Source organism: Barbus barbus (assembly GCF_936440315.1).
Source record: "Barbus barbus genome assembly, chromosome: 2".
Taxonomy (NCBI): Eukaryota; Metazoa; Chordata; class Actinopteri; order Cypriniformes; family Cyprinidae; genus Barbus; species Barbus barbus.
The window spans coordinates 30982797-30997859 of NC_136730.1; the positions used below are offsets into that span (position 1 = coordinate 30982797).

Sequence of the window (15063 nt, forward strand, 5' to 3'; positions counted from 1 at the left end):
AGTATCGCGAGAGCGATGCGAACGCATACGGTTTTCGCTCTCGCGATACTTTGATGTCATACACCGATCAATCGGCGCAGCACCAGCTTATGGGTAATGTAGTCCATTGTATTTTATTCACCGATATGTAATATCTAGTTTAACATTTCTGATAAGGCTCCACTTTGCACCATCTATAATGTTGTGGATCAATCTGCACACACTTTTTTTTGGGAATATGTCCACGTTGCAATATTTTGGAGAAAATCTTCTGTGTAACATACGTGTTTCCCTTTTGGACAGTCCTTTTTGTTATATAAAATGTTTTTTTTTATTATTATTTGATAAGAGTATTAACATTTTAAATATTTAAAGTATAACATTTTAAATATTTTCTGATAAATTTAGTTATTTATAGATAAGGTTTCCTTTAATAAGTGTCATTTTTTTTTTTTTTTTTTTTGTCTTTAATGCCCCTTTGGACTAATTTCAGATTTATATTACTTGGATACCTATACCACTAGGAACTCTGAAGCATGAAAACCTATCATACTGTGTAGAGAATATAATATTTTTGCATTCTTTTAATGTATTATTAAATGATTGCACTGTGTGTTTGTAAAAATAATAATTTGTTTACAAATTTTAATTATACGTAATATCAAGCAGTCGCATTTTGTGCACAATCCCATTACCACATAATTTTCTCCAATTTAAATTGACACTAAAAACATAAGATTTGTCAATTTTATTAAACATAAACTGTAGTGTTGAATGCATGTTGTCCATTCATCCATCACCAAATAAAATAATCTTCAAATAAAAATCTTTCTTTAATTTAGGGCAAATGTAAGTTTATCAATTAGCTTGCAAAATATGACTTTGATTAGAAACCTAAACAGGGCAGAATCCTTGAAATTTACATTTTAAAAACTTTCAAATTCTTAAAACGTTTTTTTTGTATAAGTACAAAGGTTAGATCTAAAATTAATTTTCATTAAAGAAAAAAGGGACTGTAATTTTACTGAGTATCAGTGTGGTTTACAGTGTGTGTGTGCGTTTTATTCTGTCCCCTAACAATGAAATTAACAAAACATCATTAAATGGACACAATACCCTTTATTATTGTTGTTCATTTTACTTCACTCACACAATAAATAAAGTTCATACAGAATTTTAACAGGATGAAAAATGTTCTCAAATGTGCTTATTAGTAACAGAACTACAAGAGATCCTGTGAGATGGTTACCACTAGACATCCTGAACATGTTCGGGATTCATGTTGACCTAGTAAAACAGCCAAATGAAGTGAAGCTGAGATCTGAGTCCAAAGAGGAATAGTGGGGCGGACTAACAGAAACAGGACCAGTAGACCAATCTCTTGTCTCAACATAAGTTTGATCTACTTAGTCACCTGATGAATGGCATGTGCAAGGTATCCCACATTTCCAGAGGTCACACCGGCAACACTGATACGGCCATCTTTAGTCATGTAAACAGAAAACTCCTTTGTCAGACGCTCCACCTGAAACACAATAGCATCTCTTACTGTTAGAGCTTGTACCAATTTACAACATTTAATTATACATATGCATAAATATTCAAATTTTTGAGTATGAAAGAGTTGTACCTGCTCAGGTTTGAGTCCAGTGAAGCAGAACATGCCAATTTGGTCGATCACGTGTTGCCAGCTGTGAGTAGAGCCCTCCTTCTTCAGATTAGTCACAAGCATTTCTCTCATTTTAATGATACGGTCGGCCATACCCTTCACCTCCTCCAGCCTACAGAAACACACGCATGTCAAAAAAGGCATGAACTTTTATAAAAGCAAGTTATTAAGGAATATGCAAGCAAGTCTCACCATGTAGAACGCAGCTCTGGTGTGTTGAGTATCGTGGAGGCGATGCGTGCTCCATTCATGGGTGGATTGGAGTAAATGGGGCGAATCAGGATCTTCAGCTGAGACTCCACCCTCTTTGCCTCCTCAGCATCAGCACACACCACTGTGAACCCTCCAACACGCTCACCTACGACAAACACAGTCGTATGATTATGGTGGTGTATAAAACTATTAGAAGAGTTAAAGAGTTTTTGGTCAATATGTTTTTTGCTTTTTTAAATATTTTACTTTTAGTCAGCAAGGTTTACATTGATCAAATACGACTTACACTGTTACAAAATATCTCTATTCATCAAAGCAAACTTTTTCTGTGACAAACATAAAATATATTAGAAAATAAAATACAAAAGAAATGAAATTTTAAATAGCAAAAATATTTCACAATATTGCTGATTTCTTTCAATCCATTAAAACTTCTGAGCGGTAGTGTATCTAAGGTGTGTATTGCTTTTTGGTCACTGACTTCATAGGTCAGATAACCAGATTTCAGATACATGCGAGTCATGTTTTTCTTTTTTTTTTGCTATTTAAACATACATCAAGACCCAATCTGGGCTGGATATTGGTAGAAAAAAAAAAAAAAAAGGAAATGGTTTACAGTGTAAATGCAGTGTCCAACACAATATACTCACCATAGAGACCCATGTTCTTGGCAAAGGACTGAGACAGGAGGACATTGTGCCCCTCCTCAATGAAGTATCTCACAGCCCAGGCATCGCGATCAATATCTCCACTAGCAAAGCCCTGGTAGGCCATGTCGAAGAACACTAGAAGTTTCCTCTTCTGCAGAGAGAGAGTGGACAAGTTGGTGAAGCAACATTCAACATTCAACTTCATTATTTTTGCTATTACAAATAATGCCTATGTGAAATGAAGGAGGCATGAGGGATAACCCCCCCCCCAACAAACACACGCACCTTGATGAGAGCTGAGAGCTCCTTCCACTGCTCTGGTTGAGGGTCGACACCAGTGGGGTTATGAGCACAAGCATGAAACATGATTACACCATGCTCTGGAATTTTCTGTAGGTCAAGAAAAGATGATAAACATTCAATGCATCTCAGACAGACAAACATCTCTAGTTCTGTGTCACTAGATCACTCTAATATGCTGATTTGGTGTACAAGAAACATTTCTTATTATTATCAACATTAAAAACAGAGGTGCTGCTTAATATTTTTGTGGAAACTGATCCATTTTTTCCCAGATTCTTTAATGAATTCAAATAATTCAAGAGAACAGCATTTATTTAAAATAGAATTTGTAACTTTACACAAGTTTTTACTGGCTCATAAGACTGTATAGGAAAGTGTACTGTGTGATGCTGGCTCACCGAGATGTCATCGAGTGCTCCAGTAAAGTCAAAGCCACAGGTAGCAGGATCATAGTAACGGTATGCTTTCAGCTGCATATCAGCATCACGGAAAATAGGGGTGTGATTTCCCCAGGATGGCTTCGGCAAATAGACATCCTTTGCCACTGTGTGGAACTGTGACTAATGGAGAAAAAAACATGATAAACAATTACCACATGACATATAATTACTATATTCGTGTTTGCTTCTTCTAACATATTCTAAGGTAATACTATATAAGGCAAAGAAAATGTCCTTCTTCTCAATGTGGAGATGATAAACAGCTGCAAAGCTTGTTTGTTGAAGGAATGAACAGAATGAATGAAATACACACCAGAAAGTTGGCTCCGATACTCAGAGAACCAGTGCCTGAGATTGTCTGGACAGTAATGCTCTAAGAAAGACAAAGAAAATCAAATTTAAGTGTTATGCTAAATAAACATTAATAAAAAAAAAAAAAAACAGTCAAAGGTGTTAAAGTTAATACAATAATGAAAGAACCAATAGGTCAAAGAGAAACTTACTCACCCTCTTGCTTTTAAGAACCTCATTGTCTGGCCCCAGTGCGAGCTCAGCACAAGCCTTACTAAAGTCACCCAGACCTCCAATGGGCAGATACTCTTTATCCAGCATCTTAGAGCCAATCAGAGCCTCAGCCTAAACAAAAACATGCTTCATTAAAAAAATTTAAAATAAATACTCACTACATTTTTACTGATTAAACATTTCCACAGAATGTTTACGATGACTTCTCCACAGTTACAAAGCTGAGGGTCATGAATGTTATTGGTGGATACTGCTTAAACAGAGGCAGCCTCTCAAATCACTCAACTCAGGGTGACTTTGCAGAAATAGAGAAAAACAAAAGCATGTTAACACAGACACACCACCCCCTGAATTTTGCCAATGCCACTGGAGCAGACTAACCCTAATGCAAAAACATCTGTACCCTTGAAAACTATTGGTCAGTCACAGACATGCCCCCTAAGACCTTAATAAACCATCTTACAAAGAACACCACTGCGAGTATTATTTTCCCCCAAAATCACTACTACTCTGAAAAGCAGTCACCAGGTTTAAACTCACAGAACTATTTCGCAAAGACTTAGATGTGTGCTGGCACAGAAAAGGTACATACCTTGCGGACACAACTAAGAACATACGGCTTGCCATTGTCGTCCCTGTATGCCCCCACACCCAGGTTCATTTTCTTAGAGTTTGTGTCCCGTTTGTAGGCTTCTGTCACCCCCAGGATGGGATCAGGGGGTCCCATCTGCACCTCAGTCCACCATGAGCTACAAAAATAAAAAAATAAATGACAATCAATTTTTTACTGAAAATAATGCTACCAACTATTCAATCTTTGGAGATCAAAATGTATGTTGAAAATATACATACATATATATTTTTAAATATACACACACACATATATATATATATATAGTGTATATATGTGTGTGTGTATATTTAAAAATATATATGTATGTATATTTTCAACATACATTTAGATCTATATTTATATATATATATATATATAAATAAAAATAAATAAAATAATCACCCAGGTCCCAGAAAATAATCAAGCATGGTAAATCAGATAATCCAAACTTAAAATTAATTCTCTTAAATAAAAGAGACCATTACTATCCATCTTCCCAACAATAAAAAAATGCATTGTTCCCCTCCAATGTTCAAGACAAGGCCTTGCAATAAAACATGCACATTAACGGCTACATTAATGAGCAATGCATAAGTGACTTTCTGCATACTTACACTTACACACAGACAAACAAGTACAAACAATTCACTACCTTGCTGCTAAGCAACAACAACTACTATTGATGCTAATACCATTCATGATACTATCAGTATGCTCTTCTATATGGTTGTACGTTCAGCAAAGTATGCATTTGAGGCTGTGCACTCCTGTGGAGTCAAAGGTCAGCTCTGGAATCAAGTTACAAAAACTCCTACTGCATAGCTTGTGTGTCACAGTGCTATTTATCCTATGTGTTTTTAATACAACCTATTGACTTAGTAGCTGACAATACTTAGGAGCTTTTGTTTGTTGCATAAATTACACAGAAAATTTAAAAACACAATCTGTACAATCGATCAGTTTATATGAACAAGTAGCAGAGTAACGTTTATTAAATCTGTTAATAAAAATGGAAGAGGGCTTTGGTTGTGAATCTATAACCCTTTTGTGTTAACTACAATATATGTAGAGATGATGGCTTTTGGTGTGGCATAAGTGGCTGTGTTACTTCAGAAAAACTTCGTAATGTACTAAATAAAGGTTACTGGTCTTCTGTTCGTCATTTTGCTTTGCTTTGCCCTCCAAACGTGGTGCAAAAGGACACAGATTACCATGATTTCTCGACGGAGGAACCCGGAAGAAGCTGGGCCAATCAGGAAGCTAACCTGCTCGTTTCACCCAATGAGCGCACAGGACACCTAGTGAGACCAAAAAGCACGCTATAGCGTTCGCGTGCGAGTCATTCATTTGTTCAGTACACGAGATACTAGGTATTCTCCTAAATCCGTTAGTATAGAGCTCTTACCAAGAATTAATGCAGAATACGAAAAGCAATGCTGAACTTCTTGACTTATGCTAAATGAAGGTCAGAAGGATGCGGAGTGCTCGTTTCACGGAGATGCGCTGTACTTTATTAGTTCTATCATCCATTAGCTGCTAGAAATGGGCTTGAAGATGTTAAAGATAATAAAGGCAGCCTATGCCACAGATATCTGGCGACACCCACATGAGCTGCAGTGCTTCATTTGACAGCATGTGTGTGTGATGTTGAGCACAAATCTCATGGCGTGAACTGTAAGAATGAATTTTGTGCATTAATATTATTAAGATAAAATAACAAAAACATGCTTCATTCCGTATGTATTAAAATTCCATTTAAAGTAATTCAGTCTCTTAAAAACGTACATACTGGTCACAGAAAACTAAAGACGGGTTATTTGAAGTTCCCTTACCTGGCTCGAATGGGTAGGGAAGCCAAAGACGGTGTAAAACTGCCAGCAGAGGATATGAACCTGGAGGTTTTGAGGAGAGCCATCGCTGCTGCTGCTGCTGCTGCTGAAGCACAGACTGAGTGGAAACAGACACGCGGCTGTCAGCGAGCAACACTGTGCCGAGTGACAGCTCCATCTAGAGGAAGGTGGATGATTAATACAGGATCGTGATTAAAACCGAGATTTCAGTTGTGTTTCTGACACTGAATTATTGTAGGGTTCGCTTTGGGGTATTTTGCCCAGTGTTGGGGAAAGTTACTTTTAAAAGTAATGCGTTACAATATTGCATTACTCCCTAAAAAAGTAACTAATTATGTTACTTCGTTACTTTTTATGGAAAGTAATGTGTTACGTTACTTTTGCGTTACTTTTAAAATATGAGCAGGGCTTGTTTTTAATACAAGAAGTTCTAATCATAGCAAATGTAAAAGCCCTTTCACACTAAAAAGTGTAATGAATAGACCTCAGGCTGAAGGAAGAGTAAATTCACGTCTGTGCAGTAGAATGCAGGAGAAGAAGGTTCAACACTCTTCAGCAATAAAAAAAAACAACAAAGCACAATTGTTAGTTTATCTAAAGTCATTTTTGCTGCTTAGTATGGTTGAACTGGATCATATTCTATATTAATCTCTGCATTTGTTTTAATTAATTTTGATGAATACTAAATCAGTTTTTTGCGAGTGAGATGAATTAATGCATTCACATTTAGTCTAGAACTACAGTAACAGCATGACACAGCGCACTGTCAGTCAATAAACGGGACAAAAGTAACTGGCGTTACTTTTTTTTAAAAGTAACTCAGATATTTTCTTGTAAATTGAAAAGTAATGCGTTACTTTACTAGTTACTTGAAAAAAGTAATATTATTACGTAACTCGCGTTACTTGTAATGCATTACCCCCAACACTGATTTTGCCCATATACTAATTAATAGTCATTACTTCTAATAGTGATTTGAATCAATACATGAAAAATAAAGGGCCCAAAAAGAGTTATTGTTTTAACACACAATTGTCAAATGAGTGCAGACTGTTGATTTCACGTGTGCATTACATGGCTAGAGAGGTTTCATTTAACTACATTGCTCAATTGTATGGTTGAATGGCATGCGATGTTCCTAATTTTTAAGTGACCCTAGATAAAAGCATATCTTGAATGACATCTAAAATGTAAATTTAATTTTGCTCCTTTGAAAGCCAGTGTGTCAAAGCTCCATAAAGAAATACACAATTATGTATGCATTATTTAGATTGTTATGCCTTATTGTTTGTATATAGCATGTATTATACTATTAGCATGTATGCCACTACTTAGTATTTTGTTAAGATAATGGATAACATTGTTTGTAATATTTTATAACATTCATTTTTAGAACATTACCACACTATTTTATGCTTAAATTATTAGTTTGAAAGTTAGAAATACTAGGATAAGATAAGGGAAGATGTCCCCCTTAAAAACAATTTGCATTTACTTTTAAATCGTAATATATTTAGATAAGTGTAGCATATACAGGGTGATTCATCAGTCATATCACAACACACACACACACACACACACAGACACACACACACACACACACACGTTGTGCTTTCCATGTTGATTTTTACACTGCACAAACTGTATTTTCTATCCCCATACCTTAACCCTACCTACATTTTTCTGCCATTTTAGATTTTCAATAAATAAATAAAATACATTTTCCTCATAAGGACCAAATGTGCACACTAGGTCATTTTTTACTGGAAATACTATCTTTGTGGGGACATTTGGTCCTCATAATGAATTGAATACCAGGACACACACCCATATTTAAAGTGTCAAAGTAATAAATTTGAAATCGCATTCCCAGTACAAGAGATTCATCTGAAAGGTAAATTTATTCCATGACTACAGGCCTAGACGTATTCATATGTATTTGCCCACAAATTTATTTATGTCATAATAGCAGCAATGTGAATTCGAATGGAATTACTCATCCATAATGTCATTTGTTGTTGTAGTAATATTGACTACAGTAGGTCAGGTTAGGCTAGGACCTCGTGACCAGTCAAATGTTGAGGTTAAAATAGATGTGTGGTTTTCACACCTTTAGAACAAATACAGCAAATCACCAGGTTTAAATATCAAATTTTACAATAACACAGTTTCTACATCTAGTACCCTTAATGACTAATTCTGAGAAACATTATTACCCAGGCAGTAGTGGAAAGATATCTAATAAAACACCTGTAAAGAAAGACATATTTTTCATACCCATATAAAATGTGCATAACATTCATATTTTTGGAGAATACTATTACATATGAACATACATCAAACAAAAATAAAAGATAACGAGTAACATTGTTTGAATATAAATTTATGATGAGGATTAAGATAAGCATAAACACAAAATAAATTTTAGAAAGTCAATAAAGAATAAATCATAAATACATGGATATAAAAATCAAGGAAAATATAACAACATTGATTATTTGGATACATCATAATAACTTACACAATATAACAAGTAAGAGGGACATAGCATCTCTTTTCTCTTCAAAATAAAACAATAGGCTATTTTTGTAATTTCATATATCTTACTTTTTTCTTGCTGGTTGAATCCCACGCGTCACGTGTGTTTTTGTTTGTGTCTCTTTAAATGCAAATGAGCTGCTCCAGAACAGAAGAGGTCTGCCTTTATGCTCGCGCCTCCGTTACTCCGCTAAATTGGGTTGCTTGCTTTACACTGTCGCCAGGAGTTGTTTTTAGTCCACTGTTTAAAGAGATCCCCTCTCCGCCCCGGAACGCGACTTCAACGGAGGAGAAAACTCAGAAAACAGCGCTTACTCCCTGAGGACATTGTGCTTTGTAAATTTGCACATCCATGTAATGCTCAAACAGCAACATTATGAACTAATGGAAGTTTAAAGTGAAAAAAGCATAAGAGGTCCCCTTTAAAGACCATGTGGCGCACGAGCAAAAGAGATCAGCGCTGACGTCTGACAGGTAATTGGGCATGACGTCACACGATTAGCGGTGCAGCAGAAAGGTTGTCGAGCTCAGGTGATGTTTAGGTTGAATTCCGCCCGCTGATTGTCTTAGACGATGGTAGCCTTTCAGGTGGCACTCGTCCGTACGAGGGGCAGATCATGAAGGCTAGCAGCAGTCACACCTGTCTGAGACTCTGCGCACTGTTCTGGTTGTTTGTGCTGCACTTATCTGCCCGCGTGGCCGGAAACATGGCCTCTCCGTCACATTTTGGCGTCGCCAGTACAGAAGTTCGCCCACATCGACACCCCAAACAGAGGAACTCTAATTTTAGACCTTTCCTAGAAAGCCAAACTGAAGATGAAGCTATGCGACTCATGTTAAGTCTATACAGGATGGCGGCGGATGCAGATGGACGACCAAAACAGCACAAGTTATTTGGCTCCAACACTGTAAGGCTGCTTCAAGCGTCCACCACTGAAAAGCACTTCATCCCAACCTCAAGTGGTAAATCACTCTGTCTCATCTCATATACACAAGTACATCTAGAGCGCATGATGCCTTATGTTATGTGTTACAAAAGATGCTTAATCATACGTTCTAATGTTCCACAAAGAACTTTTAACATCTATGGGTCTTTCCATTGTACAAATATAGTGGAAAAATCCGTTTCAGATGATTAAAATATTATCTTCACAAAAAAAGTTATTTTAAAAACTGTTTACTTAAAGGGTCTTTTGGAAGCCCAAAATGGTTCTTTTATGGCATTGCTGTAATGAAAACTCCTGTTGTAACCTTTATTATTAAGAGGTCTTAATAACTACTAGAGGTGTATTTTTAAACATTTAGGCCTATTGTCTGATTATTTATTTTCTTTGTCTCTCTCCTATCTGTAACCACTACTGGACTAGACCTTCAGTACACCTACACAGTGAAATATGAACTGAAAAACCTCTCTTTGGACAAATTGGTGAGGGCGTCTTTTATGCACCTAAGGTCGCCTGTGTCATCGCATCTTCCTTTTATCTGTGAGGCAAGAGTCACGTCTCTTGAAGATCTTCCTGCAGGTGACCATGTCATTATGGGTCCTCGAAGCCTGTGGACCGAATCTAATGTCACAAGCCACGTGTCTGAGTCGAAAGATGGCCATGTATCCCTCTTTGCCCATTATCAATGCACACAACAAGAACATGCCAGGTCCATTACACATCGAAAACACTTCCCACCTCAACACCACCTTCGAGCTCCTGTTTTGCTGCTCTTCTTGGAGGAGAACAAGCAGCCTGTGGAGTGGGGGAAGTACTTCACACCCCTTTCCCGCCCCAGGACCCGTCGGTCTAAGGAACCTGGGAGCATCGTTTCTGACATCCCCAACTACAAGCAAGGGCCGAACAGCGTGGCCAAAAACCAGTGCAAGCTACACTCCTACCGTGTGGCCTTCAAAGATTTGGGATGGGACCACTGGATCATTGCACCCCACAAGTACAATCCTCGTTACTGTATGGGAGACTGCCCTCGTATCCTGCATTACGGCTACAATTCACCCAACCACGCGATCATGCAGACGTTCATCAGCGAGCTTGGTGTGGCAGATATCCCGTTGCCCTCTTGTGTTCCTTATAAATACAAACCTGTCAGTGTGCTGATGATGGAGAGGAACGGAAACATAGTTTATAAAGAATATGAAGATATGATTGCAGATTCCTGCACCTGCAGATGACTTTGGGCTCAGGGTCAGATAAGGACAAGAACTGAATGGTCCTAAAGGACGATGTGAATTTGTACCAGCACAGTTGGAGAAGGAATGGCTATATTGGGTTTGATTTGCCTGTTGCCTTTTCGTGTGCAGTACTAACATCACTCACACAGAGAGGTTTCTGTAAGACTGGAATTGTGGAGAGTGGTCAATTCAGTCTCATCTCTCGCAGTACCTGACTTTTTGGGGATGTAGGTATTAATAAGTGGATTCTGATTGTTAAATGAATGAGCTAATATCATGTAATTTTTCTTTTCTATTTACTCTTTGTCTATGTATGTTCTTTGGTTTCTGTGTAGTGTGTATTAATGTGACATCTTTCATAATGTATTTATGGAGGGAGATGGAAAATTTTGGCACTTTATTGAAAACACTGTACTGAAAATCTGTCTAAAGAAAATAGGAAAATGGATAAGAAAAAAATAACGAAGCATGAAAGCCCTATCTGTTGACTTATAGGCTTTAATATTGTGGTCTGTTGCATTTGTACTCTCTTTCTGAAAGCACAGATTTTGTCCATCTTTGACAAAGGGCACAGCATTTGAAAGCAAGCGGAGAAAAGGAGCAAATGCCAAATTTGCACTACCTCAAAGAAGACATCCTCTAAGTATACGAAAGAGAGACTTGCATAGATGTATTTCTTAGAGGAGAAATTAAAATCAATGAACTTAAAATTGTTTTAATCCCATGATGAAATATGATTAAATAAAATAGTTATTTTGTATAAAAAAGAAAGCAAACTTACATATGCTTGTGTGGTCATTTGCCTCTCTTTTGTTTGGTTATGCTTAGATTTGGTCAGTAGAGGACGCTCTTCCCCAGCTGTGCTTCAGCTCTAGTCAATATCATGAGTGCAGGAATGCTGGTCTGAACTGGCTTCTTTTGATGTTATAGAGCTGGTGTAAATGTGGGTAAAAGTGCATTCAGAACCTTATGCAAATGCTCAGTCTCTTTGCAATATCAGGGCAAGATGTTGACATGCTGGAAGAATGTTTTGAACATCCTTGTGTCAGTCTTAATGTTATGCCTATTGCGTAGGCTACCAAACACATTTAAACGAATGAGGAATACTAGCAAACATTTGCTCTATGGCATTTTGGACATGGAAAATATATTTTTTAATTGCTGTGGACAATGTATATACAGTACCTTTAAAAAAGTGCTCTTTATTTTGCAGTTTGTTTGAAAATTAATGTGATTTGTCATATCTATAGCTCCTTAAAATGGTTCAGATTTTTCTGGTTCATATATATGCACGCACACACACACACAGTTAGAGTGAAAGTTTGCCAACTCTATAAAAATGAGGAAGCCACCATTCGTGATGGTTCTAAATACCCCACAATGTAATGTAAAGATTCTCTCAAAGTGTATTTACAAATGTGCCTGTCGAGCGTTGTCAGGAGGAGCACACACAGTCCGTGGCCTGTTATCGAAAAGAGGAACAAGGTGACAATTCACAGAACAGGCATAACTTTCTCAACACAATAATAGAACAATAAACTAAAGAAAGTTCTACACTGCTTTACTCTAGCAAACACTGAATCAGAAAAACTAACCTGGAAGAAGGGGGCGACAACAGTGCACCACAGAACAATGAATACTGAAGAACTTGTGAGCTCAGGTAAACTGAGAAGGACGTAAGAAATAAATTCAGCAGCGTCTCAATGGCAGAACTGATTACAACCACAAAACAATAGCAGTCAGAGGCCAATTAGAACATCTCTGTCCGAAGATGGTCAGTCAGATAAAGACACAAAGGCAAGAAGACATGAGAGAAACTTAAAAGGTTGTGGATTGTCCTCAACAATTTGAGCTGGAAAAAGCCATCAGCCAAAACCTGTTTTTATAGAGCAGCTCTTAGAGTTTACAGTTCACCCAAAAATATACATTCTGTCATTTACTTGTTCTATGTTATTCCAAACCTGTATGAACTTCATTCTTTTGTGGACCATAAAAGAAGATAACTTGAGCAATGTCTCAGTGTTTTATGTCCATACAATCGATCTTTTTCATTTACATCCCTTTAACAGTGTGAAACACAGCATGTACAACATTGCTAAACACCTAGCAACACTTTGAGCAGTACGATAAGAAATATGGATTATTGTCTATGGACTTTGTAGAGAAGGTCTGGGATCTTAAGCCAAACCATACTGTAGTGTCTTACAACATAACCCCTTAAATCACATAAATCTCCTATAAGAACAGAGGAGTCAAAAGTCTCTATGCCATTCCATTTGTCCCAAAAAAACTGACTTTGTACAGTACATTTATATCTACTGTTTTATCTCTGTGGTCTATTTGTGTTTGTCTTCTTGTGTCGTCCTACCTGTTGCTTTATATATTACTGCTCTCAGTGAGCTTTCTTAAACACATTTTAACAGATATCCATGTAAACAAATAGATTTATTTTTATTTTTTTTAAATAATTCGTTTTCTAAAACTTTTAAAGCATTTTTTTCTTTCTGTTCTATAAACTTGAATTTACAGACCTTAGGTTTAATCTTTGTACTTTGTCATAATATGTTTAGAAACAAACAGATTGTGTTTTGGTGCAAACATATGGCATAACTTTTGGAAATAGTTTCCCATAAATGACAGAACAAGATGGCATAAACAAAGAACATACACATTATCATTTATTCATTAACCTTTACAAATGCAAAATGATTGTAGACGTGGAAAAATGCATAGTACAAAGCAATCAAGTCCTTTTTGGCACAAATGAAACCTCATAAATCTAAGTCTGTATATTGTTTAACATTCTGCTTTATGTTGAGGCCAATTTATCTATCTCCAAGAAAAACAAACTGTATTGGTCATTTTATGTTAATCAGAAGGTCATAGGTCAGGCTTACCTTTATATAAACTTGATGTTATCGAATAGAGAAGCCTATCAACAAAGGTAATCTGTATTATATCACTTTTTCCCTCGTTTTTCTGTCACAAAGGAGCAGAGAAGTTAGAACTGAACTACATGAGTCAAAGTTAAAGCTCTTTAGATGCACAGATGTAAGCGCAGGTAGACTATATTCTATAAACTGGATGGAATAAAACTGGATGAATCTGCCAAGGCCCTTTTCTCCTCTTTGGCAACTGATAATTGTTTCACTTCCCGGCGGGATGGTGTACTTTGTCTGCAATCTTTTGACTAAGTGCCAAAACTGACAAACATGTCAAACGGGGACAACGATTGCTGACCTTGACCCTGGAGCACTGAAGGAACACCCTGAAGAGTTGTCATCATTTGATTCATATAGAGAGATTGTTAGGATAATGAATATATAGACCTACGGTAGTTCTTCCCCTGCAGCTGAACCCCTGAAAGGTTTTCTTATACTGATGGAAGGAATTTAGTTTCTTATCTTTTTCAAATGATAGAATTTTCCAGTATTGCTCCATCATCTGTAGTTCATTTCACAGAATTATCTCCAAAAAACCCTCCGGGTTTGTTCATCAAATCTATGTAAAGTGAACTCATTTGCATTTTACACTGCAAATTCGTGTTAATCCCAAAAAATAATTTTTTCCCCCAATCATACTAACAGTGATCTGAGAAGAGTCATGTCTGTGCAGATAGAGCTAGATACAGATTTCTTGACAGAAAAGTTTCCTGATCATTATAACACATGATTGGTGGTTTTCTGTTCACCTCATTTCATGCTGATTACTCAACCAACCCTGCTTAATGTCTCAAAGGTTATTTTTCGTCAAGCTAGATTTACATTTCAAAAGCTGTAACGTATATGTTTACAGTGGCCTGAATCGCACACCTTATATCACAAGTTTGACTATTCAAGTAATGTCTTAGCCAGCATTTCTGACTTTGTGAATAATAATAAAAAAAGAGTTCAGAGTTATTAACTATACACTACTGTTCAAAGACTTTTTAATATTAATCTCTTATGCTTGAAAATATAGGAAAAACCATAATATTGTAAAATATGATTACAATTTAAAATAATTGTTTTCTATTTGAATATATTTGAAAATGCCGTTCATTCCTGTGATGGCAAAGCTGAAATTTCAGCAGCATTACTCCAGTCCTCAGTGTCACATGATCCTTCA

General features: G+C 36.7%; 2 protein-coding genes across 2 annotated transcripts; one reads left to right on the forward strand and one right to left on the reverse strand.

Moving 5' to 3' along the window:
• Positions 1–1079: 1079 nt before the first annotated feature.
• Positions 1080–9645, reverse strand: got2b (glutamic-oxaloacetic transaminase 2b, mitochondrial). Its single transcript, XM_079437393.1, has 11 exons — positions 8850–9645; positions 6225–6399; positions 4372–4528; positions 3762–3890; positions 3568–3627; positions 3213–3374; positions 2797–2901; positions 2512–2662; positions 1841–2006; positions 1610–1760; positions 1080–1504 (listed from the first exon to the last, which is right to left on the reverse strand). Exons 2-11 carry the CDS (start codon positions 6305–6307, stop codon positions 1382–1384), a joined length of 1287 nt encoding a protein of 428 aa, XP_079293519.1. The 5' UTR covers positions 6308–6399; positions 8850–9645; the 3' UTR covers positions 1080–1381.
• On the forward strand, positions 8926–11717 carry LOC306882627 (bone morphogenetic protein 15-like). The gene is made up of 2 exons (XM_079437408.1): positions 8926–9743; positions 10148–11717. The coding sequence occupies exons 1-2, from the start codon at positions 9398–9400 to the stop codon at positions 10954–10956; spliced, it is 1155 nt and encodes a 384-aa protein (XP_079293534.1). The 5' UTR covers positions 8926–9397; the 3' UTR covers positions 10957–11717.
• The last annotated feature ends 3346 nt before the right edge of the window (positions 11718–15063 follow it).

What these genes read in the sequence shown, in the direction of transcription:
- got2b (XM_079437393.1), bottom strand. Translation starts at nt 6,307, where the DNA reads ATGGCTCTCCTCAAAACCTCCAGGTTCATATCCTCTGCTGGCAGTTTT. An exon ending in AGCTCTCAGCTCTCATCAAG is followed by an intron (nt 2,663 to 2,796) that starts GTGCGTGTGTTT and finishes CTCTCTCTGCAG; the next exon opens with AAGAGGAAACTTCTAGTGTT. An exon ending in CTGGACTCAAACCTGAGCAG is followed by an intron (nt 1,505 to 1,609) that starts GTACAACTCTTT and finishes ATTGTGTTTCAG; the next exon opens with GTGGAGCGTCTGACAAAGGA.
- LOC306882627 (XM_079437408.1), top strand. Translation starts at nt 9,398, where the DNA reads ATGAAGGCTAGCAGCAGTCACACCTGTCTGAGACTCTGCGCACTGTTC. An exon ending in CTTCATCCCAACCTCAAGTG is followed by an intron (nt 9,744 to 10,147) that starts GTAAATCACTCT and finishes CTACTGGACTAG; the next exon opens with ACCTTCAGTACACCTACACA.